Raw genomic sequence first — 26,979 nt, forward strand, 5'->3', positions numbered from 1 at the left:
AAAAAAAAAAAAAAAAAAAAAAAAATCTATACAAACCTAGTATTAGCTTTGTACCCCAACCTCCACAGGGCCACTTTCAAGTTACAGCAGTAACTAAAACCAATGAACTATCACAAAAAGTATTTCCTTCTGTACATGATTTTTATTATTTACATAATACAACAGAGCATAGATGCTGGATAGTGTGATTATGTGCAATATCCAAGTATGAACTATCTGTACGTGTTTGCATATCTGATAACTAAATTGAAAGAACAAAGTTAAAGCAAAAGCCTGATGCTTCTAATAGTGAACTAAAAAACTAAGACTGAACACTGCAATAAAAGTCAGAAGTAGCATCTTGTGTACATACACAACTATTTACAGATGAGAAGAGGCATTACTACAACACTAGTCTACACTATATTTGATTATATAAAAAAACCCCACAAGTTTCATACATCACAAAAAAACCCTTCCATTATAATACAGAAGTGATATTACCAGACAAGCATCAGTGAACTATACTGCCCTTTCTAGTTATTATACAAAGCTGTAGATAACAGAGCCCATGCAATACACCCAAGAACACTACAGTCCTACACCCAAGTACAATTAAAAATGATAAAGCAGCCCTCCAAGAGTGGTTCCAGCTCCCACTTAAGTCTACAGGAGTCATGTTGGGTATGGTTTTCCATACCCAACAATTGTTGCATGTGCAATTGTTACATTTAAAACTTTTTTTTTTAATTTAAAAAAGCTCCTAATATTCTTTTGAGCCCAGAACACACTGAATTTAAGAAGTACATGAATAATAAACTGCTCAAATACTTCTGCAACTTACACAGATGCATGTGTCACTTGATAGAGCTGCTGTGGTACGTCTAAAAAACCCACACATATGTAGTGCTTGTTTTGTAAGTCAATCTTAGCACAATATTGTGCTACACAACATTTTTAGCTATGCAAGGAAAAGCAGACAACTGTTGCAGGCCAGTTCTTAAGTTTCTAACAGGACATTTCCTTTGGGAAAATATTTTCATGATTCTAAAGTTAATGTAATCTGTTCCAAAATAGTTTTCTTTTCATACATATCTGATTTTTTCCATTTTTCCCACTGCAATTATTAAATAACTTATTAAATATGGCACCAACACTCATCTTACTGGAAGGTAGAGCCCTCTACATGGCTTACATTCTGCTGGAAAACAATGGAGTGTGGAAACTAAAAGTAGAACAAGATTTTAAATGATAGAAGTAGACCGCCAACCTTTCTGACATATCCTTCTCCCTAACAGGCACATAGTCTTTGGCTAGTGTTATACACCTTGAACATCTCAAAAGACAGATCTGCTGCAAACACGCAGATAGTATACATCTGTTTGGCATGTGAACTAGAGCCTGTCCTCTGTGCATGTGTATTCCTGTGCAGGTTCTGATCATCTAATCATATTCTGAGGAGAGCATATACATTTTCAAGGGCTGTATCTATTCAATTCTGCCTGTAACAAACACCCAAACATTCTGAAATATCAAGACAGACAAGGCTAAAATTAAAACTTTGGAGAACAAAGGAAAATGGCCATGCATCTGCTCTTTAATGCTTTCCTAGGATATATTAAAATAAAACAAATAAAAGTCAGTCTTTTCACAAGTAGGCTAGTTTATATTCTCTGGATTTTTTCAGCCACCACAACTGGATTCTCTTTCCTGATTTTTGCTGCAGCTTCTGCTTTGTAATCATATGGGCAGTTATGCTTGTCAGAATAACGATGAAGTCCACAAAATAAGTTTCCACATCGGCAATCAAATCCTGTACAAAGAAAAGGAAGAGCAACATCACTAGGAAGCTTCAGACTTAAGCAAGCTATAAATTAAGGGCTTAGTCAGTACAAAGGGGGTATGTGTATCTACTTTAACGAACAGAATAAGTGAAATGAATATTTCCAAATATCAGCTCTATTAAGGGATCTAACATTATGGATTTTGAAACAGCAAGCAAGTTTAATGGCTACAGATATTTCAACAAATTTAATCTAGTAAGAGGCAACTAATCATATAGATCTGTTCAATATTGACAAAGTGCTCTCATACCTGTAAGGCCAACCTTCTTTCTGCACATGAAACATCTGTTCTTCTTTGGTTTAGGCAGTTCAGAAGCTTTCTCTTCACTCTGTGAAGTACTAGGTTGAGAAACTGATGGGCTTGGTTGAGTAACAACTGTTAAAGCAAGCAAAAGAAATAAAGGTTAATTTTTTCCTTTTCTTGACTTCACTAGCTACTCAGTAGCATGCTTGTATTTATTAACAGTTAATTCCCCTCTACTAAGACCCTGAAGTTTATTGTCTGAAGTACTAAGTAGAATAGAGATAAGAGGGAAGTTAATAGAATACCTACAGAAAATGATCAAGTTTTCCCCACTTTTCCATCATCTAGAAAATACAGGATACCTAGCGTTATCACCTGTATACACCCATATAGGTGTAAAAGCTTGGAAAGCACTCCAGAAGTTCCATGTACACACAACATTAAAAGTCATATGATCTAGTTTAAATTAATCCAAGACAATAACAATATTGTCACAGTTAAAGTTGTTGAACAGAGGGGATACTTGTGGAAAATAGTCAATAGGAACATATTTTAGAAACAAATGACATTTACAGTAATGCTTTTTTGTCATTGTACCAAGTTACTCTGCCACTATACTTGCCAAGTCAGATGATCTAAAACCTCAGAGTCAACCAGAACAACAGCTAACATTCTTGAGCTTCAAACCACTGATTCTGTGATACATCAAGCATACTACTACAAACCACACAGCTCAAAAGAGCCCTTGTTTCAGACACTTTTTTCAGTAAAGAAAAAAAAGTACATATTTACATTGGATATCTGTATCCTTGTACTATATTCAACCTTAATGATCAAGCAGGTAGAGTCAAAATGACTTATTTTTCAATTGCCTTTGTCATGAACGCTTTTGGTCAAACTTGTCACATTTTACTCAAGTTCTCTGCAGGATAAAAATGGGTCCTTCTGTGAACTTCTGTGGATCTGTTAGTTTTCCTTGAAAAATTAATTTTTCATCAGTTGTTTTTAAAATCCTTTTTATACTCAAATTAGTGCAGAGGAAAGTCAAGGGAGGTATGTTTGTATACAAACTAACACATACAACCCAAGGAGTTTGTTCCTGTTCAGTTTTCCTGGACACTCAGTTGTATGATTATATCTATTGTTTTAAAAGATAACGAGCAAACTATAAAATACACTCCAGAATTAATGATTGAGAACATAGGCTTAAAGGACTCATTTGTAACCAACTTTATGCACACAAATAGGATTTCTTAGTTGAAGAACCTTTTGGATCAGTAAGCACTGCATTCTATAAAAAGTGAACATGAACCCCTTATAGTTAAATTATCTTTACTATTAATACCTGCTCTTTTAAAATTTTATTTGTATTATGTTCATATGCCTATTACTACTAACACAAAGCCTCACAGATCCAAGCCCCATTTCACAATTCACTGTAGAAGTTAACAAAGAGAGCCTCCAGTCAGTAGTTCATATTCCAGATTGTAAACAAGATTCAGAAGTGACAAACTTTCAGAGGTAACAAGGAATTTTCAGTGCTCGTACCCAAAAAGTTTTATACAGGAAAACAGTATTTTCTTATACAATATTATAACCGTAACAGTCCTAAGGAACAACTCAAACTCTTTAACTTTTTTTGACATATTCTATAGATTTTTCTAGAAAGTGTGATGAGTTCAGCGTCAACACTATTTTGCTAAGTCTGAGGATAACAATACCATCCAATCTTGGATATATAATAATTTTTCCATATTTAAGCATGCTATTGGTAAAAAGCAAAGGTACAGCACTACAATCATTACTGCTATTAATACTTTTCAGAGTAGTTTCTGCAGCTGCTTTTTTTTTTTTTTAAAGATAACAATTCTTTTGTCTTGATAATTAATATTTTCTAGATGAATAGATATAATCCTTTAAACTTGTCTTTAAAACCCAAGGAAAGTAGTGTTCAGTATCAGATAATCTAGTTGAGAGCCTGTGACCAAAAAAATCAGGTTAAAAACACTGACACCACAGTGTAAGCCTGTTGGATACCACACACCTTAGCTGACAGGCATTAGCTATGGCATTAAGAAATTGACTAAACATCTCCCAAACCAAGAAGCATGGTCAAGCTCCTTTTAGATTTGTTATATTGCCAGTCTGTTTAAAGTTAAATGCTAGTTGTAAGCCATAGCAGATGGAAAAAGGGAACCTTCCAATTCTCTCCCCCATCCCACTCTGGGGGAGTGAGCAAGCAGCTGTGTGCTGCTTAGCTGCCTACCAGGGTTAAATCACAACAGGCCTTTTTGGCACCCAATGTGGGGCTCGAAGGGTTCAAGATAACGACATATTTGATTGGAATGTGCTAGATCAAATTTATAGCTGTTATTGCTGTTTAGCTATTAATCAGCAGGCTCCTGTGCTTGCTATGGGGCTTGCTTGCCTTACTGTGTATTAGAGTCTAGTGCTCATCAGCGGCTGCTTTTTGCTTTTGCTGCTTGCTGTACTACTTATCATCTTACTCTGCTGTGCCTGGGAACATTTTGATAATGGCAATGGCCATGCACATGGGCTGGCAGATGGCCAGGGCATTGCTGCTGTTCCTGTGCTGCTGTACTGGACAGGCTGGAACTCCAGTGTGAACTCAAGTCAAAGGGACTGTGACCTGTGGATGAGTCCACGTGGAAGCAGGACACCCAAAAGCATCTGTGGCCATGGATATGTCCGTGCCAAAGCAGGTATACCTCTGAAGGGATTGTGGCCCAAGGATAAGTCCGCACTGGAGAAGGTACACCTTGAAGCATCTGTGGCTGTGGATAAGTCTGCAACACAGCAGGTACACTCCTGAAGGGACTGTGGCTATGGGTAAGGCCACGCTGGAGCAGGTGCACCTCAAAGCGACTGTGGCTGTGGATAAGTCTGTGCCGCAGCAGGTATACCCTGAAGAGACTGTGGCTCATAGATAAAGCTCCACTTGGAGCAGGTACACCCCTAAGGGACTGTGGTCCGTGGATAAATCCAAGTCAGAGCAGGGGCAAGGGGAGGAGTTCATTGCAATGTTAAACCCTATGGCCTGGTACAAAGGGACCAAGGGTAGAGATTGTAGTGGATATACCTTTAAACTGTTGTAACCCATGATTTGAGTTGCATGTTATAGGAATTACTATAGCAGGAACCACCTGAACCAATGGAGGACGAATCTCACAAGAAGCGGTGCAAGTGCAGCAGTGACCTGATCTGAGCTCACTGAACCATCAAGGCAAAGAGATAGTCTAGTAGATCATTCTGTGTCACAAAACAAAGATTAAAAACAAATCCATCTAAAGGAAAACGTTACCAACTACTACAAATGTACTTCCTCCTCCATATAAACTGACAAGCATTCACTGCCACAACCAGCAACATGGGAATTATAAAGCAATAATAATATCCTAAGTGCAAAGGTCTATTTCCCAAAAGAGCTGCTGAACAGGATCCTTCCCCCACAACTAAAATACATTCCAAAAAGGAAAAGCAGGTAATGTGCAGAAATGGGCAACTAAAAGGTCCCAAGACAAGGAAATGGTGCAGGGCCTCCTAAATCAGAATTAAAGTGTTCAATTTATTACTCTACACAGATAACACCTGCAGAAAGGAGGTATCCTCCCACTTTTATTGCAGCAGAGTTAGATCTAATAATGAGTTTTAATAATGAAGTCCTCAAAGTAGCTTCTGATTAACAGCTAGAACAGGGACACACATCAGAACAAAAACCCCTTTTTCATCAAACTGTAGCTCAAATGAAATATTATAATTTTTAGTTGTTCTGGCATGACATTAGGAGCCAAATTAATCAGATATTACCCTGACAACTGCTTGTCACAAAAGGCTCCCTCTAGCATACAAGCCAAATCTAACTGGGCAACTACAATGCCATTCCTCAATATATTAAATTCATTTTATGCCAGAAATCATACTATGTTAATCATCAGGCAAAGTACTCTAAGTGATTGCTATGGAATAAGTCACTAGACAAAAGCTGAAGCAATGGTAGGAAAATGGTTGTTACTGTTACCTGCAGACCTGCTTCCTCAGTACCAATAACCCTATTCATATGAAGCAAAGCCTTTTACCACCAGAACATGTTTTATCACCTTAACAGAGTTCCTCTTGGCACGTAGCCCTCTCCATCATCATGGTTATTTCTCTTGCCAATCATTGGCTCAGGTTACCAGATGAGGTTTGTTTCATTTTAATTTTACGAGACCAATTCTCCTGCTACAAGGTTGAAGAACTTGGGAGCAAAAGAAGTTTTCAGAACCGGGCATGACTTTTTAATTTATTAATAAAGTAAGACAACAATAAGTTAACCACAGGCATTGTAAAATGCAGTACCATCAGGAACAACATCACAGGCACAGGGGATGCCATTCAGAGGGACCTGGACAAGCTCAAGAAGTAGGCCCATGTGAACCTCATGAGGTTCAACAAGGCCAAGTGCAAGGTCCTGCACCTGGGTCAGGGAAACCCCCAGTATCAATATAGGCTGGGGGATGAAGGGATTGAGAGCAGCCCCGAGGAGGACAACTTGGGGATACTGGTGGATGAAAAATTGGACATGAGCTGGCAACGTGTGCTTGCAGCCCAGAGAGCCAATTGTATCCTGGGCTGCATCAAAAGAAGCGTGGCCAGCAGGTCGAGGGAGGTGATTCTGCCCCTCTACTCCACTCTTGTTAGAATCCACCTGGAGTACTGCTGTGTTCCCAGTAAACATACTGACAAAGAAGGATATCTCCTTAACCAGAGCCCTGAGACATCCCTGATAAGCTCAGAGGAAACTTCCTTGATGGGGAGTATTTGGCAGGACAAAGAAACCTTGATGGGTGGCAGGACAAAGAAACTGTGACCTTCCAGGAAAACAGGAGTCAGCAACAACTATTCTGGGAACTGATGTCCTACACCCACTTACGTATCTACACTAAAAAGGTATAAAAAGTAACTCGCTACCTACCTACCCAAAATGAGCTTCTCTGCAAGAGCCTCTCTGCATGAGATCTCTCAGACAGACCAGACCCTCGCTGGGGACGCCTGGCTGACTCCAGACTCTGTGACGCGGATCATCTTTGAAGTGAGACTTTTTCCGTCGTCCATTAGCCCCACTTCTGGGAGCGGTTTGGTGAGTGTCGCACTGGTAACACCTCACATAAAATATGTATAGGCACGCACAGGTAAAGGTCCATAAGTATATACTTGCTTCACTCTTGTAATATATATACATACACACACACACTTGCTTTCCTAGTGGTAATTTTGTAGTGACTTGCAGTATATATGCGTGTATATATATGTTTTTACTAATAGTAGTTTTGTAGCAATTTGTAATAAAGAAAGTCTCAGAAACCCAGACCTCTGTATCCTTGTGTGTTCCTTGCAGAATCCAGAGAACCCCATGGTCACAATCTTTACACACCTGCGGGTCGGGTAACCCTCATAGGTCATGACCGTGACCGCTACAGGTACAAATCCCCTTTTTGAAGCTGCTAAAAGGTGAATTGCCAATCTGAACAGAAGCCAAGTGGCAACCTGGCTTGCAAGCAAGGATGCTTACAGCTTACACAAGGCTGCAAGAAAGCATTTTAAAAGAAACAGGGTGATTGTGGCACAGGTGGATGTACAATGGCAGGCAGACTTGGTGGATATACAACAGTTTTCCAGAAACAATGATGGCGTTAAGTACATCTTAATGGTGACAGACATATTGTCCAAGCCTGCCTGGGCCATTGGTCTAAAAGACAAAACAGGTTCTGAAATAGCCAGGGCTTTAAAAATAATTTTTAGCAGGGGGTGCAAGCCTCAGAAATTATAGACTGACCAGGGAAAAGAATTTTTAAACCAGCCTTTAAACAAGCTTTTAAAGCAGTGTAATGTTCACCATTTTGTTACTAATAACGAAGTAAAAGCCTCCATCATAGAGTGTTTTAACAGAACACTCAAACCCAAGATGTGGAGATATTTTACAGCACACACCACTTTTCGCTACACTGATGTGTTATCAGAGTTTATAAAAAGCTATAACCATACCTTCCACAGAACTATCAGAGCCAGGCATGTGGATGTGAACCCTTCAAACTCTGCAAGGGTTTGGAAAACTGTATATGCAGGTGTGCTTAAAATGAAAGAATCTGCACCTCTGCTCAAAAAAGGAGACCACATCAGGGTGTCCAGAACAAAAGCGAGATCTGAGAAAGGTTATGAGCAGAGGTTCACAGATGGAATTTTCATAGTAGCTGAAATTGTGAGAAGGGGACAGATACCTGTGCACCGCTTAATATACTATGGTTGCAAAGCAATCAAGGGGACATTTTACCCTGAAGAACTTCAAAAAGTGAATGCTGACAAGGACAGAATCTACAAAATTGAGAAGATCATTTCTGCAGAAGGGAATAGAAGCAGCAAACAGCTGCTGGTGAAGTGCCGTGGCTGGCCCCAGAAATTTAGCAGTTGGATAGAAGTCTCCCAAGTCCAAGACATCAAGTGACTGGAAGTGGAGCAGGAGGAAAAAGAAGAACGGCAGACGGAGGTTTCCACATCACGCTGCCCAGCAATGCTAGCACCAAAATCTTCCCACAAAACAACAGCTTGAACTTCACCATACATCTGGTGAGACTCCTGGAGCTCTCTGGGAAGTGGGAGGTGGGGTGTTGGAAATACACACAGCTGGAATAACATCAATGAAGACACCATCTTTGAAATAGCGCTGCAGCGCAAGACATGGCGGTATACTTTGCGGAAAGGCTATTCTCCATCCCTCCCCATGTTAGTGGAACACATGAACCATCTTATTAACCCCCACAACAAAGCTTCAGCTGTCGACTCTCCAGCAGTGGGCCTGGTCTATGACCCCATCATAAGGAAAAGAAAGCTCAAAATGGATGAGAAGCCTTATACTTTTTTCTACAACTGGGGATCTAGCACATATTTTGGGGACTTCTCTGGGGGCTGCTGCTAAGAAATTTCCCTCTGTGGTGGACATCACTGGAGGGTTTAACTCACTCTACCTCTACATGGACCTTTGTCCTGGTTTCGGCTGGGACAGAGTTAATTTTCTCCGCCTCCCAGCCAACTCCCCCCCTGTTTATATACTGGGCATGACATTCCATGGTATGGAATACCCCTTTGGCTAGTTCAGGTCAGCTGTCCTGGCTATGCTCCCTCCCAGCTTCTTGCACACCTGCTTGCTGGCAGAGCGTGGGAAACTGAAAAGTCCTTGGCTTAAGATAAGCGCTACTTAGCAGCAACTAAAACATCAGAGTGTTATCAACAGTATTCTCACACTAAATCCAAAACACAGCACTGTACCAGCTACTAAGAAGAGACTTAACTCTGTCCCAGCCAAGACCAGGACACCTTGTAGAGCACCAGCTTGTCAGGGACTTTGCACTTCCTTTATTGCGCTGTGTTCCGACTGGCAGTAATAACGATGAGATCATTATGGTGACATATAAGCCACACTACTTGCTGGTAAACTGCCAGCACATAGACATGAACAGCACTGAAATAAAGACTGACCAGAACAAGCACGTCTCATTTTCCTTTGGGAAGGTGATTGTCAAGCTGCATCTTCAGCCCCAGAAGCCTATTTTAAGAAAGCACACCAAAATGGTAGTGGTAAAAAATTATGGGGACCCGTCCTTGTACGTGAATTATTACAGAGCCCAGGCTGGCAACGGTCTCCGTAGTTTTCAATGTATTCTTGTGATGTATGGTGTGGGCGTTGGAGGTATAGTCTGTAGCCTGTTTAGAAAGGCCGTCCCACTTTTGAAAAGGTGTTTGGAAATTGTTACGCCACACATTAAAAGCACTGCTCAAGATATTGCAAAAAACGTGTTTGGCTACGTTTCCAAGGTTGTTGTGGACAAGTTGGAAATGCTGTCAAATGAGGAGGGCTCGGGACTTGCTTATATTCAAAGAAAAAGCCTTAAAAGAAAGAGAGCCATGTCACGCCCCCAGAGGGAAGGTCCGCCCCACCCCTGTAAAAGACAAAGGAAGTGTGGCACCAGACAACAGTCTGACCAGGACAGGAAGAAGAAAAAGAACAAGCCGGGCCAAACCGTGCAAAAGAAACAGAAATCCCAGAGAAAGAGGTCCTGTGTTACCGCTAGAAAAAGAAATATATTTTAAAACGGATGGTTTCCATTCATGGCTGCTCAGAAGAACGTACCAAATTTGAGCTGGATTTGTTTGAAGTGTCCCTGACACAGACCAGCATTGAGAAAAGCCTGTTTACTGAGGCACCTCCACTTTTGGCTATTGCAGAGTCTGCACCTCTGGACTTTTTCATAGCTGGGAGTGGGAAAGATTACATAGATCTGAACAACACTCTGCTGTAACTTGGCTGCAAGACCGTAAAAGCTGAAAGGTCAAACCTCAGAGCTGGTGAGGCCGTGGGTCTCATGAATTACCCACTGGCCTCTATTTTCAGCCAGCTGGACGTTATGCTGGGGGACCAACTGATAAGCCAGAGCTGTTTATGAAGAAGGTGCGGGTGGTGCCTGGAGTGCCTTTGGGGCATGCTGAGGCATTACTTGTGGCCAACACTAAATAGCTGGTGGACCGGGTGGGCATGAAAGTGTTCAGCATACCGTCCAGCAGTCATGTCAGCAACCAGGAAAATTTGTTTCTGGGCCAGGTACCCAAGCTTGTTGCGATTGAATTTGTAGATAATGACACTTTTAGTGGCAATTATGTGAAGAACCTTTACAACTTTAAACATTATGATATAAATTTTGTGGCCCTCTGTGGATGGTGAACAAACGCAAACAAAACTGCTGCAGCCTGATTTCGAGAATGGCTGCTGTGTGAGATTATACATGCAGCTCGTTCAGACAATCGGCTGCCATATGAAAGACCATTCCCTGCTGGTTGACAGGGAAGAGTTCACCCATGGCTATACCCTGTTCACCATTGACCTGTCTCCAGACAAAGAATGTTCTGATCACTATTCCCGATTAAAACAGGAAACCTGAGAGGAGAAGTACTCTTTGCAGGGGCCTTGACCACCACCGTTAATATGATCGTGCATGGTATATTTGACAACGTGACAGAAATAAACCAGAGAAGACACATGCTCTTCGACTAGATGTGAAGATGGACGCTGAACAGCTTTCTTGTTTTTTTTTCAGCAGACCCCTACGCCAAGGAAACATTTCTAAGTGTTTACTCAAGTGACTGGTTCCCTAGGGCCCATGTTTCTCCAAGACCAGCAAACGTCCACAACTGAAGCATCCCCTCTCCACAGCCTGCAGATACCACTGTGTCTTTTTCCTACATGACCGTAACAAGGGACTACCTTTTGAAAAACTTTTAAAACTGTATTCTAACGATTTAGTCCAAAATGCCCAGATGGTGATGCATTTTGTAAAATATGAATATGGAGATTTCCCATGACCAGAGCTACTCAAAATATGTTTCAGAAGACCCAGACCTGCATCTCTTGCAATGATTTTGATAAATATATTCTGTAGTATCTGGTTATTGTTAACTTGCCTACAGCAACTGTGGGAAACCCTAGAAAATGAACGAAAGAAAAACAAGGAATGGCAAGTGCAACTCGAAAGTTTGGAGACCCAGTGGTGCTTGGATAGGTTGGAAGCCCAGGTACAGGGGGACATGCTGGAAATCTAAGTACACACAGTGAGGAAGGGTCACAGTGCCCACACTGGGCAATGGGGGCATAGGGATCGAGCAGTCAGTTACCCCAGTGATTACGAGGACAGCAGCAGCTGGGATTCCTCTGCTGAGGAATGGACTGGAGGGTCCAAGGATGAAAACAAGTAGAGCAATCCCTGTGCGCCCCTTGGTTATTAATAAAGCAAAAGGACCCCCTGGGGCACCACAGCATACAATATCAGCGCGGGACTACATTCAGGCTGAGCTGCAGAATGTGGCAGACTCATAATCGGCAGAACTCCAGGGAGAAAATGGGACAGTGGTTACTGCGAGTGTGGGACCAAGTAGGGGAGAGTGTACAACTGAGCCCCAAGAAGTGGTGCGTCTGGGAGCAGTTTCCCAACATTCAATGGTGACGCAACGATTAAAAAGGACTCGGGCAAATGGAAAACCCATTTGATTGGAATGACAGAATGGTGACACGGAAGCATATAGATGGGGGGGGGGGGGGGGGGGGGGGGGGCGGGGGCAATATTTGAGAGAATTGGCTATTCAATAAGGTATTTACAACCCTGCCTTCACTAGCCCCGACTCAAAGGTATTTACCTCAGGAATGCAATCCACACTGTTAGTCAGGGCACCTTTTTCTCTTAAAGGGAACATCATATCGATCCTGGGAGGTGCTGTGACGGATGCACTCGACCCCCCTTAACCAACCAGCAGCAGTTTGGTACAGGCTCCAAAGGAAGTAAAGGCCTGAGCTGTAGCTGGGCCAAGAACTCCTCTAGGAAACCCACAAAGGAGCAGAGCAACACAGTGAAAGTTGTGGGTACAAGGAGTCTCGTGCATACCTCTCCCATTGTATGCAATTTGACTACGAGCCAACCACTTTATCCCATAAATATGACAGCCTAAGTGAGCCGCCTTTGAGCTCTCCCTGCTAGGCAGCGTGGCTGCATGGCGGTGATCTCCAGCAACGAGATCTTTTACCAGCGACAGATTGTTGGATGAGCCCAATTTGAGTTCTCCCTGGACGGCAACTGGACTGCACGCCAGGCAACTCTCCCCTTGAGCAGGGACGCCTCTCAATGTTAAGAGATATTAGTCGTTTAGCTTAAATAAGTAAGTTTTAAATAGAATGAATCACTTAGAGTTATAATGTTGTGTGATTTAGTATGCTGTTTGCTTAGCTTTACTTACCTAGCATGAGTAGCTAGATTTGCTGAAATCTTGGGTCGCAAGCTGTAAATTTTCACTTAGATTTACTGAACGTGTACTTACTTAGTCAAAACAGGGGCCTCCAGAGCCAGCGTAAATCAGAAGATAAGGAGGCTTCAAGGCTACAACCGTCAACAGCACCTGCAACTCGACAAGACAACAAACGGCCTGTCTGGAGACAGTGAAGGAATCCAATAAGGGAGTCAGAAGGTGTCAGGCCAGAATCACTATTGGACCAAAGGGTGTGTGGAAGATGCGCAGAGAGAGTGTGAAGAATGCGCGAGGGGCGGGTGAATAGTCTGTAAGGGTATAATTGCCCAGGGATTTCTTTGTTCGGGCTCTTCCGTGGTTCAATTGCCCAGGGATTTCTTTGTTCAGGCTCTTCCGTGGTTCCTTTTTCCTTCCTTCTTTCCTCTCCTTCTCCTCCCTGCCCCCTCCCCTTTGGGGGCACCCAGCTCGAGCTGACCCTGCTGCTGTATCACTCTATTAAATTATTTATTTCTATAAGACTCGATGCCTGAGAGTCTGTTTTGGGAAACCGAGGGCTCGAACTTTGGAGCGAACTAACACCGGACACCTGGACGGATCGGTAAGTGATTAATAGCATGCTAAACTTTGAAATCCTAACTAAGTGATATAAAGGATTGATTGTGTGCATATAATTCCCTTTTAGCCATAAACCGTTGACCAAGTCTGGGACTAAGTTTGGATCCAGCCACACCTAGACTCCTCTCTGAGAAGGCGTTTAGAAAGCAAGGGGGACCGTTCTGAACCTCGTGACTCAACGGGAGGTTTTCCTTACCCTTTGAATCTCTTAGCCATAAACCGTTGGCCAGGTCTGAGACTAAGTTTGGCTATAGCCGCACCTAAGCTCCATCAGGAGTTTAGAAAGCAAGGGGGTCCATTCTGTACCTCATGACTCAACGGGAGGGTCTCCCTTACCTTTTTGCATCTCCGATCTCTGTGCAAATCATTCTAAATCGATTCTAACTCGATTTTCCTTTGTATGTTTCTCCCATGTAGTAAGTAATAGAGTGAACCTTGCCATCAAACTCTATTAAGTTGCACTTTCACAGATTCTTTAAGGATCCTAAATCACTCGTCCACGACAACTGCATCTAGCTCTGGAGCCCTCAGTACAGGAAAGACATGGACCTGTTGGAGCAGGTCCAGAGGAGGGCCAAAGATGATCAGAGGGCTGGAACACCTCTCCTATGAGGAAAGGCTGAGAGAGTTGGGGTTGTTTAGCCTGGAGAAGAGAAGGCTCCAGGGAGACCTTACTGCAGCCTTTCAATACTTAAAGGGGTCTTATAAGAAAGCTGGAGAGAGACTTTTTAGTAGGGCCTGTTGTGATAGGACAAGGGGCAACAGTTTTAAACTAATAGAGGGTAGATTCAGACTAGATATAAGGAAGAAATTTTTTTATGATGAGGGTGATGAAACACTGGAACAGGTTGCCCAGAGAGGTGGTAGATGCCCCATCCCTGGAAACATTCAAGGTCAGGCTGGACAAGGCTCTGAGCAACCTGATCTAGTTGAAGATGTCCCTGCTCATTGCAGGGGGGTTGGACTAGATGACCTTTAAAGGTCCCTTCCAACCCAAACCATTCTATGATCATAATTCTGCTAGAATAAGGACCAACATAATCCTAGTACGAGAAGTGCCTGGAAAAAAAAGCACAAATACAAGTGTTGCATTGTAAATTTGGGAAGGTTTACTTCACTCAGTCTGAAAATAAGATGCATCTTTAAAACAGACAGAGGGGGAACAGCAAGGTCACTGATGATTGGAAGCCACAAGCCACAGCATGACAGCTGTTCAACCTATACACAGAAAGGTCCTACAAACAGGAAGAACAATGCTACTCTGACCCCAAAGTATTAAAGCCACAGTGACTCTGTGAGACTTCTTCTGAAAAAGTCATAACCACTGTAATAACTAGACTTTCAGAACTGACAGTGGCTTTCCTTACATAAACCAATACAGCTGGAGCAGTTCATGAAAGACTGTATCCTGTGGGAGGGACCCATACTGGAGCAGGGAAAAAGTGTGAGGAGGAAGGAACAGCAGAGAGGAACTGTTATGAACTGACTGCAACCTTCCATTCCCCCTGCATCACTCAGAATAGAGGGAAGAGGTAGAAGAGTCTGGAATAAAGGAGTGAAGTTGAGCCTGGGAAGAAGGGAGCATGGGGAAGGCATTTTTAGTTTTGTCTTTGTTTCTTACCATCTCGCTCTATTTTTTTAATTGGCAATAAATTAATTTTCCCCCAGTTGAGTCTGTTTTGCCTGTGACTGTAATTGGTAAGCGATCTCCCTGTCCTTATCTCGACCCACAAGCTTTTCCATCTTATTTTCTTCCCCTGTCCTGCTGAGGAGTGAGAGAACAGCTGGGTGGACATCTGGCAGTCAGCCAAGGTCAACCCACTACACCTCCCCATATTTAAAGCAACCAGAAAGGGCTACCAAAGTAATACCAAGAAGGTTTTTGGAAGCTTCCTCTATACCCAAACAAATTATCCAAAATAGGACCCTAGCAGTTTAACAAACTGCATTGACTTCCACAGTACTAGGAAGCAGTAAGCATGCCAGTGAAGAGTGAAATGCTCGAGAGCATAAAAAAAATTGTTTTAAGCATTCTAACTACTTTTACATGAAGGTAATCCCCAACTCCCACCATGGAAGAACTGGGAAAATTAAAACAGAAGAAGGAATAAAGGTAATAGACAAAGAGCACCCAAAAAGTCATCAGAAAGACATACTGCACTTCTGCAGTACCAGAACTGAAAACTATACTACAGATTACGTAATCCTTACGCTGCACATTAACACAATTGACTTGTATATAAAGTTTGAGTCACTGAAAATAAGATGGACAGTATTTATTATGCTTTATCAAGCTTGAGAATAAATATTTTATTCTTCAGAAACTGCAATTGCTATGCTGATCTAGGTGCCCATGATAAGAGGCTAAAGAATAAACTGCATTTTTAATTTGATGCCAAAGAACTGGGATAAAACTATTCTGCAGCATGTAACTAATCTCCCACATGCCCAACTCTAACAGGCACACTGAATATTTTTACTCTTACATCAATATAACAGATACCCCTGTTTAAGTATCACACTGAAATATGGTTTAATTTGGTTACCATCAAGACTTGATGTCTGTTGCGCATCTCTCAAAAAGATACAATAGCAGCCTATCGGCAACAAGCACAGGACCAGCAGTTGGGTCCTCAGCCTTATTTTTCAAGGTAGACAGCTTCCAGACTTAGAAGAGATTATTAGTTCCATTTCAGAATTGTTTCAATCAGGGACATCTACTCAAGCTACAGCAGACATGGGAAATAGGAAGATAATTTTGAACACAAGACAAAGTTGATATATCTGATGATTTTATTGACAGCCACAAAGGAACTGTCTACAGATAGCACCCACAGTTAAATACTATAGCCATATTTGAAAAAAAATCAGAATCAGTTATTAAAACAAGAACCAAGCAATATAATCTATTTATCATCTTGAACCTTCAATATCTCATAAGATAGCTGTCTATTCAGCATCTTACTCAGAATATTATCTGCAACACACACTGTATATATCATAGCTACTGGTTTTATCCATAACATAAGTGAGGGCAACCCATAACAGGGTCTCAACCTGCATGTAGGACAGCTGTGGCATTTAACATTAAAATAACTCATCATATTGGCTTGGTACAGAGCCAAAAGACAAGTGAGCTAACCATCATCTCATGAATTTCATTAAATGTCAACTTTCAGGAATGGAAAGGGTAACCTACAATGTGGACAGAATAAGACTGTAAATTAACAATATTTGGAGAAGATTTTTTAACACTTATTTTACACAAGACCATACGCATTTCAAGTTCCAGTTCACTTTCTTTACAGGCAGCACTATTCCACAGCTGTGGCTTCAGAGTGATAACTCACCACACTGCTCTCTAAACCAAAGCTATTACTGGGTTAAGAAAAATAAAGTTTTTGATATGCATGCTGATACTAATTAAGTCTGGAAACACTGACAGACCTGACGGGAAGACTCATTCAGAAAGGTAGTGACCCACAAAAGCAATAAAAATGCTAGAAATATGCTATGACTTGATACAATATGATTATTTAAACATACTTGTTTTCAGAACAGTTTGGTTTCAGTGCTCAATATGTAAGTCAGCTCTCTTGTATGGATCTTTTATTGCCACTTAAAAACCTGCTAAAACAAAACAGGTTTCTTAAAGGCCTCTACTATGCCTCACCAACTTGGTAATGGTATTGCTCTGATGTAATAATCAACACAAGGAAAGTAAAGGAATTAGATAAGGTTTTTTGCATTTAATTCCTGTAAATTAGTGTGGAAAAAACCCCACAAATATGAACAATATCTCTAGAAAGCTTCAGGTATATTCTGACTTTGCTCAAGACTGGACTAGAATTCAATCCTTAATTAAAAAGTGTAGAAGTATATCAAAAGCCTATAAAATGCATGATATAACTAATGCCCAATTATGAATTGGAGTTTTGATATAAAGGTCTTTATATTTCACTGACTTGTGAACAGTTCATCAGATAAGCAACTGGACTGAACACGTGCCACAATTCAATTACAAAACTACAACAAGCAAGAAAGTTGAACTAAGAAATTACAAGTTACAAGAAAATATAGCATGTTAGACATCTAAATTACAACCAACTAGGCCAGTTACATCTGTCGTGCCTTTCTTCCTTCAAATGCTAAGATATGATTAATTGCCTTCAGACCTGATTTGTTCTGAATGAGAATCCAGGTTACAACCTCAACCCGGGAAAAACAAGAGAAAAAACAAGCCTGTTAAGCTTCATTTTTGTCAACTTCAGAACTTTCTAGAATCAGATGCTTAAATCCCAACAGCAAGAAAGTATACTTTTAGTCCACAGACTTAAAGACAATTGTCCAGACCTAACTATTTAGAACTTTCTGGCTTGCAGAAGAGAATGAGCCTTCATAGTGCTGAAGACATTTAAAAAAAAGAGACCTACTTTGCTTGAAGGCTACATTGTTTGTTCCTGATCTACCATCTGATAGATAGTTATGAAATTCAACTGCCAGGGTGAGGCTACAGATAAAACTAAATAGTCTTTTCATTAGCAACATCATGACAGGCATTATCTTAGAGAATTACATCTCATAGAAAGTATTAGCTTTGTTGTTATGAGGTGACATGAATTATCTACTCTACTATTGTTTCAGCTCCTCCTCAAGAGACAGCACATATTGGATGCTACTGGAAAAGAGAAAGAAAAAAAACTATGGAACTAGCCCAAACACAATAGGGATTTATAAAAAGTTGAGGCCAGCTTTTCTTGACTGCAAGACACTTACAGGATCAATGTACTAGTGAATACAGCAAACACTTAGTATATCTTAAATGTCCAATAAACCCTTTGTAATCTAAGAATAGTATATAAGGACATGTATAAGGACACTGTTCTGTGCTAAAATCTGCCCCCAACTTGATGAACTTCTACTTTTAGAGCAGCTGAAGACTGTTTCAAGAATTTATGGATATGTACTAAGGAAGACAATTTTGTTATAGAAGTTTTTTTCCAAACATTTAAATTCCATGGTAGTTTTCCCAATGATCTCTACACGAGCTTTAACAGAGCTTTGACTGGTTTCAACTCTGAGTTTCAAGCTGCAAGATTATCATCTTGAGTTGCTTTTAGGGATTCCCCCCCCCCCCCCCCATTCTAATCAATAAAGAGTGCTGTGTGACACTACCATTTAGTTGCCTTGTTATGAGAAAATGGATATTGAGTCAACAGAAACAGAAGATTGCCCTTTACAGTTGGCAAAATGACAAATCCCTATTGGCAGTTTTAATATCAAACAAGTACAGATATCAAACAAGTACGTTAAGATACCCATTTGAATAAACTGCTATATAAAACATGAATTCTATCACTCACTAATAGGTAGGGAAGCAGTCCCTCCCACCTCTCACCAAGAAATACTTTACACTTCAAAGTTTAAATGCTACAGCTACAACCTTCCTGAACAGGAGTAAAACTTTTAAATTGAACATTCTCACTAAGCAATTAATGCCATAAGTATTCTATATCCACAGAACAATGTTTTGGTTATATCTACTGATTACTCAATTAGTCCAAGAACCTTTAACAGTCTTTGTTAGTATTTTAAATCAAGTATTCCCTTCTCCCCCACTCTCATTCTTCTGTAGAATAGAATTTATTAAGAACTCTGTTCTTCAAATGCAACAAACCATCTTGATTGCCATGAGTCAGCAGGAACTGTACTGCTAGATTTCATACAGGAATCAACACTGACTTCAAAATTGAACATCTTGCACCCAGATACAATTTAAGTGTCTTTTAAAAAATGAAGGTTTGATAGCCAAAATGCTCCTCAAGTGTCAAATTATCTACTATATTCTGGCACTAGTAATTTTTCTTGATTCTGAGGGTACTAATACTCAAGAAGCATCCATAATTAACAGTTCCTCAAGACCATCACCACAAAGGGATATGCCTACTTAAGAGAAAGTAAATAAATTGTCAGCTTCTGTTAAGTCAGTTGTACCCAGTGTTACTCTGCAAACATACCTGGCTCAATCTCTGTTTTCGGTGATACTTTTTCCTCTCTCGAAATGCTCATTTCTGTCATTTGCTGCATTACAGGCAAAGCGGCAACAGGCACGTTTCTGTTTATGTACAGTGAAATGGGTAATTACATTAGTTTTGAGTTCATAATAAGAGCTTAAACTGTCAAAATCCATCAATAGACTACCTGATCAGTTATTATCGATACACATTCCTGACCTGTACTTCTATCTCTCTTCCCTAGAAGAAACTAGGCAATCTGTAGCAAATATTTCCCCAGATAAACCAGAAGTGTCCTTGTAAATGCAGTAGTCCAACACCAAACACTAATTAGTTCTCATTTATAAAGATTCATAAAGCACTGTCAGGTGCAGTGTCCCTTTTTCCTCTGCAGAAACTCACTGTAATAGGGCCTGTAATAGGGCAAGGTTATGGCAATGTTACTTTAACTTGCTATACACTCACAGTTCATTCAAACCTCAAAATAATACCTTCATCTGGTGAAGGTGTAGAGCACAAGTCTTATGAGGAGCAGCTGAGGGAACTGGAGTTGTTTAGTCTGGAAAAAAGGATGCTTATCACTTTCTACAACTACCTGAAAGGAGGTTGTAGCGAGGTGGGTGTCAGTCTCTTCTCCCAAGTAAAAAGTGATAGGACAAGATGAAACAGCCTCAAGTTGCACCAGGGGAGGTTTAGATTGGATATTAGGAAAAATTTCTTCACCAAAAGGGTTGTCAAGCATTGGAACAGGCTGCCCAGGGAAGTGGTTGAGTCACCATCCCTGGAAGTATTTAAAAGACTGTGTAGACATGGCACTTAGGGACACTGTTTAGTGGTGGACTTGGCAGTGTTAGGTTCACGGTTGGACTCAATGATCTTAAGGGTCTTTTCCAACCTAGATGATTCTATAATCTTACCTTGATTTTTCAGATGTGCTACTAGCAGTACCTTCACAGTTGTTTATGTTAGTGTCTGCTCTCTGTACAGATGCAGAGTCTGAGGTAGGACTGTTTGAACCACTAGCTGTCCCTATATAACAGAAATTTGAGACGTTAATTATAAGCAAAGTATAGAACACAAGTTAAGTAGTTCTGCATAGTTATGAACCGTTTCCAATCATTCCTCATTCTACTGCATCTTCTTAATTAAAAGACAGACTATATCGTTAATGACCAAAATACAGGGATTGCAGAAGAACACACTTACAACAGAGGGTAAGTAGAACTGCAAATTAAGGTTCAACACCAAGTGGGCCAGAATATATTACACAAAAATGCATTTTTATTTTTACTGTGATTTAAAGTATTATTCCCTTTGATATTCATAGTTTTAGTATGCAGCTATCGGAAGATCTCCTGAAATACATTCTGCGATTCCTCTCATCACCTATACATTATGTTTTCAAGACAAAAAAAAATAAAAAGACTCAAACCTTTACCCATTGGGCTGATTCTACCACTATTCTGCTGTCGCTGAAGATGCTCTTTGTAGCAAACGGAACACATCCCATTTGTCCTAGGATTTCCATAAAATCCACATCCTGTACTACACAGCATGGGCCCTGGGGTCTGGTTCGTCTCCTGAGCCATTTCAATGCTGTAAATAAAACCAAGAATGGCATTAGGAACCGGCATTTCACCAAAATCAATTACAGGGTTATAGAATTAAAGTAGGTCTACTTACCTTGCCCACAAAAAGTGGATCAGCATTTTTAAAGATGGCTATATGGATGTTAATATATAATTCAATACTTCAATTGCATTGATAAGTAACATTGTTACGAACTTCTAAGGGAGGTAAAAAGCATTATCATAGCATAGTGGGTTGACCTTGGCTGGATGCCAGGTGCCCACCAAAGCTGCTCTATCACTCCCCCTCTTCAACTGGACAGGGGGAGAAAATATAATGAAAGGCTCATGGGTCAAGATAAGGACAGGGAGAGATCACTTGCCAATTACCATCATGGGCAAACCAGACTTGACTTGGGGAAATTAATTTAATTTATTACCAATCAAACCAGAGTAGGATGATGAGAAATAAAACCAAATCTTAAAACAGCTTCCCCCCACCCCTCCCTTCTTCCTGGGCTCAACTTCACTCCTGATTTCTCCACCTCCTCCCCCCGAGTGGCACAGGAAATGGGGGTTGCTGTCAGTTCATCACACATTGTCTCTGCCGCTCCTTCCTCCTCGGGGGGGGGGGGGGGGGGGGGGGGGGGGGGGGGGGGGGGGGGGGCCTCCTCACACTCTTCACCTGCTCCCTCCCATGGGAGACAGTCCTCCATGAACTTCTCCAATGTGGGTCCTTCCCACAGGCTGCAGTTCTTCATGAACTGCTCCAGCATGGGTCCTTTCCATGGAGTGCAGTCCTTCAGGAACAGACTGCTCCAGCGTGGGTCCCCCACGGGGTCACAAGTCCTGCCAGCAAACCTGCTCCAGCATGGGCCCCTCTCTCTCCACAGGGTCACAGGACCTGCCAGGAGCCTGCTCCAGCACAGGGCTTCCCACAGGGTCACAGCCTCCTTCGGGCGCATCCACCTGCTCTGGTGTGGGGTCCTCCATGGGCTGCAGGTGGATATCTGCTCCACTGTGGACCTCCATGGGCTGCAGGGGGACAACCTGCCTCACCATGGTCTTCACCAGGGGCTGCAGGGGAATCTCTGCTCCGGCACCTGGAGCACCTCCTCCCCCTCCTTCTTCCCTGACCTTGGTGTCTGCAGAGTTGTTCCTCTCACATATTCTCACTCCTCTCTCCCAGCTGTTGTTGCGCAGCATTTTTTTCCCCTTCTTAAATATGTTATCCCAGAGGTGCTACCACTGTCACTGATTGGCTCAGCTTTGGTCAGCCGTGGGTCCGTCTTGGAGCCAGCTGGCATTGTCTCTATCAGACATAGGGGAAGTTTCTAACAGATTCTCACAGAAGCCACCCCTGTGGCCCCCCGCTACCAAAACCTTGCCACGCAAACCCAATACATAGTAATACTGAGAAGTAATATACTTGTCAGACACTGAGCTGTGTGTGCAGGTTATGACCAAATTGAATTCAACAGCCAACAAAAACTTCATTACCAACCTCTGAGCACTTACAGGGTAGGAAAAAAAAAACCAACCACACAGTTAGATGGGTAGAATAAGCAAGACCAAGTTTGGGTCTACTAAACAATTCTGGTAATTAGCATAGCTTATCTTTGCAAACTCCAAAAAGAACTCCACTTTTTCAGTAATGTTGATCTTGCATCATTCTGATGCTAATCCCATTATTAGCAGTTCGTACTTTCACGACACATTTGTTAAACAGAACAAAAGTCACTGAAGTATGGGCAGTCATTTTAAAACTGTATTTTAAATCTTTAGGAGAAGTTTCCATAACAAGACCTCTAACTCTGCTTAAATTGCATACGAAGCCCAGTACTGAATATTAACTGGCAACAACATGCGTACAACAGGCCCTCAAAACAGATTATCAAAAAGCATTTCTGGAATAAGCTTAGACCAGATCTTACTCTTCCAAGAAAAATAAAACAATTTTAGACTGTTGAACACATTCATTTACACAGCCTACACATTTCAAAAAAGCCAGTTAAATCTTTTGTCTTAAAGATATAGGCAGACTTCTGCACCTCCCAAAGGTAGATAATGCTAACCCTCATCTCTGCCATCAACTGCAAAAGTTAGGAATAAAAATACTTCACCTTCACTGGTAGTTAAGCTCTGCAAAACAAGGCTAGTAGAAAAACTGATATAGTAACCAAATCCTTAGATCCCAATGGCAATAAAACTGGAATATAGTAATCAAGCAATCTACTACAAATTGAGGACATAAGAATATTGCGCTTGTCCTCCAAAAATTTAGATTTAGTGGAAGTACTGCCTATGGCACTTGGAGACATTTTAGTGAAAATTCTAGATTACTGCCTTCCTCTTTAAGGGCAGCCACAATAAGGGATATTTGTCTGCTGATGCTAACTCAAACATACCAAATGCTAATTGACTCTATATATAAAGAAATATTTTTTTATAACTTCAAGCCACACTACAAGCTGTAACCATATCTCAACAGTATGACAACTATAATTGACAGCAGCATTTGTCTATTGTCCTGGTTTCAGCTTGGATAGAGTTAATTTTCTTCTTAGTAGCTGGTGTAGCGCTGTGTTTTGGATTTAGTGTGAGAATACTGTTGAGAACACTCTGATGTTTTAGTTGTTGCTAAGTAGCACTTATCTTAAGCCAAGGACTTTTCAGTTTCCCATGCTCTGCCAGCAAGCAGGTGTGCAAGAAGCTGGGAGGGAGCATAGCCAGGGCAGCTGACCCAAACTAGCCAAAGGTATATTCCATACCATGGAACATCATGCCCAGTATATAAACTGGGGGGAGTTGGCCAGGAGGGGGAACAGATCACTGCTGAGGCAGTCAGCCAGCAGGTGGGGAGCAATTGCATTGTGCATCACTTGTCTTTTCTTGGGTCTAATTTCTCTCTTTTTTTGGTTATATTCCTTTTCATTACAATTATTATATTTTTATTAGTTACTTTAATTATTAAACTGCTCTTAACCCCCGAGTTTTACTTTTTTTTTTTTCCCCCCTGATCCTCCTCCCCATCCCACTGGGAGAGGGGAGGGGTGAGCAGTGTGCAGTGCTTAGTTGCTGGCTAGGGTTAAACCACAACATGCTGATATTAACATATTACAAACAAGTATCTTCATGGCTCCTTTGTCATCACAGTCTTTCACTACTTGAAATACATGCCCCTAATTGACAGATCAAGTTGTTATCCAATGCTTAAGAAACTGTGCTTTTTCACACTCTTTAAGGTCCATGTATCACCTGACTATGTTATAATACACTTTCTAGAACTTGATCTACTAACCAGGACACTAAAATATGCCATTTAATCTTTTGAACCAACAGCGAAAGTGAAGTTTTCAGAAGAGACAGGTTACAGACTTCTCCAGTTCTTCCCTATGAGCTTTTCTAAGATCAGTAACTACCTAAGGCCTTACATATTCAGTTCTATTTCCCTGGAAAACTAGCAATACCATCACATATCTGCTTTCCTGAACTTTTCTCAGAAAGTTGGGTCACATGCATGAGCGCATTAGCTTCTGCCTGTCACAAGGCTGCAGAGTGACAGGCTAAGCTCAAGGCTCAGACACAAAACCTTGTCAACAGGGGCCTCTCAAATCAGTTTCTATTTATATCTCTGAAGGCTGCCAACTCCAACAACCCATGGAACTGAAGCGGCCAAGCATACACCCACTGTAAGAGGAAAATATGAAATTCAATTAACATGACTACAGCTTCTTTTCTAGAGGAAAAGGGAGCGCAGATACTTAAATTCAATCAAGAAAATGCAGCATCATGAGGTAGTAATCTCAAATAGACATTTTCATTTCTATTTCACAGCAAGAACAGAAAACAACTGGCCATGATCAGAGACCTAAGAGATGATTACTCTCTCACAGCCTTACAAATACATTCCCCAACCTTTTGGTTAGGTGGTTACAACCAAACCTTTGCAAAAAAAAAAAAAAAAATCTCTTCTACCCCCAAAAGGAGGAAGTCTTAACCCTCAGAGATGTCCCTGTTTAACCCTGACCTCCCAATATAGAAAGGAGCTATTTTATTCAGCATGTTAACACAAACAGTAATTTACATCATTGACCTTCATAGTTACTGGCAAGTTTACCCAGCTAAACTAAAAGGGGAACATAAATACTTTATTATTATTATTAAAGTTAATGAAGTCTCATAACTAAGACATCTTTTTAGTTCCAAATTACAACTGAGCTGAGGCATAGTCAACTTTAATAACGGCAGATATTTAGATTATTTGGATGATCAATATAAATAAGCTCTGTCTTGCACAGAGTGCACTTCCAATAAACTACAACTGAATCCTAACACTTATGCACTGCGTGAAGTGCATAATAAAATGCACTTAAGTTATCCTAATACTTAATATAATAAAGGGAATACAAATGCAAACTAATTTTAAATCAATAATAAAACCTTGGAATTGAGTCAGCGATGGGGCTAAACTGGCTAGTTAAATAAATACTTATTTATCTGAATATCCTCAGCTAGGAAGTGGACCACAAAAAAAAAAAACCTAAAACCAAACAAATAGCAAGGATGTTTCAGGTATACACCTCTCTAACAGTGTTCTAGGTGAAGCAAAATGACTAAGTAAATACGAAGAACACGGATCAAAACCAGGCATTTCCCAATGACAATTAAATCCAGCTCAATGAGTCAGACAAAAGGGGAGGCACCGTCAAGCGCTCAGTGGTACGTTTCAGTCGCCGCCCCCCCCCCCCCCCCCCCCAGGACACAGAAACACAAAAGACCCGGAGGCTGCCGAGCTAAGGAGCAAAGAAAAAAAAAATAGGAGGGGGTGCCAAGCCGGAAACGTGGAGCCTGGGGCACTCCCCGCCGCGCCGGGGCCTCCCACAAACCTCTGAATCATGTTCGGCACCGGCTACCGCGCGGCTCCCCTCACCCTCCACCGCCCCTCTCCCAGCGAGGGCTGAGGAAGCCTCATTGTCTCGCTCCCTTTGTCTGCCCCACTAAGGGGGGAGTGGGGTGTGCACCAGCCCGGCCCGCGGCCTCCCTCCGCGTCAGAGAGGGAGAGGAAGGAGACCACCGGGGGAGACGAGAGGACGCCCTGCTACCCCTCGCCTCGCAGAAGGCAGCGGAAACATCGCGGGGAGGCCCAAGCGCCCCCCGCACCGCTCCTCTGCGCACACCGCCACCGCGCTAACAGCTCTCAGAAACCAAGCCCGCATCCCCCCCAGCCGCCCCTCAGCGCTCACGTACCTGCTCCTGGAGGAGGGGGGGGGGGCGGAGCGGAGCGAGAAACCCCACGGCCGATGTCGGAGGCGCTGCAGGTGGCTCTGGACTGTTTCTGGGAGAGCGAAGGGCAAGAGGGCGTGGGGCACAAAGCTAGCGGCACCACCACCGTTTCTCTTCTGCGGCAGCAGCGCGGAACGAGACGCGAGACGCGCAGGAGAAGAACGAAAGGAAGGTGCAAGAAAGAGAAAGAATTGAGGAAGAAGGGCAGAGGAAGAAGGGACCCGAACCCGCCGGTCCGCCCGCGTCAGCTCCACCTCCTGGCTGCTGCTGAGGCCTGCACGCCCGCGCGCTCCCACGCAGAGACGGCTAGGGAGGGGGAAGAGAGGACGAGGCACACGCGAGGTGGCTCACGGTACCGCCGCCATCGCCTGCAGAGTCACCAACCTCCCCCTCCCCGAGACTGGGGACTATACAAGGAATGGACAGAGACTCCACGCGTAGTCAGAGAACGTTGTCTGCCCTCCAGGGGGGCGGGGAAGCGGAAGGAGCTGTGTCCAGAGCAGTGACAACTGTCTCGCGCGGCTTCACCCCGCCTACATGAATAGGAAGAGGCTATGCGCAAGGAGATAGATATAACAAAGCCTTCC

At 42.1% G+C, this 26,979-nt stretch overlaps 1 protein-coding gene across 2 annotated transcripts; it reads right to left on the bottom strand.

The window, feature by feature from the left end:
* Positions 1 to 696: 696 nt before the first annotated feature.
* Positions 697 to 26,398, bottom strand: LOC127028617 (AN1-type zinc finger protein 5-like). Of its 2 annotated transcripts, none has more exons than XM_050914339.1 (6): positions 26,357 to 26,398; positions 20,977 to 21,134; positions 20,456 to 20,567; positions 19,542 to 19,639; positions 2,074 to 2,199; positions 697 to 1,792 (listed from the first exon to the last, which is right to left on the bottom strand). In XM_050914339.1, the coding sequence occupies exons 2-6, from the start codon at positions 21,125 to 21,127 to the stop codon at positions 1,644 to 1,646; spliced, it is 636 nt and encodes a 211-aa protein (XP_050770296.1). In that variant the 5' UTR covers positions 21,128 to 21,134; positions 26,357 to 26,398; the 3' UTR covers positions 697 to 1,643. The 2 variants fall into 2 exon arrangements, with proteins under 2 accessions (XP_050770296.1, XP_050770295.1); XM_050914338.1 differs by having other exon boundaries at positions 20,971 to 21,134.
* Positions 26,399 to 26,979: the final 581 nt, after the last annotated feature.

The sequence above is a fragment of the Gymnogyps californianus genome, unplaced genomic scaffold, assembly GCF_018139145.2.
Source record: "Gymnogyps californianus isolate 813 unplaced genomic scaffold, ASM1813914v2 HiC_scaffold_37, whole genome shotgun sequence".
Lineage (NCBI taxonomy): Eukaryota > Metazoa > Chordata > Aves > Accipitriformes > Cathartidae > Gymnogyps > Gymnogyps californianus.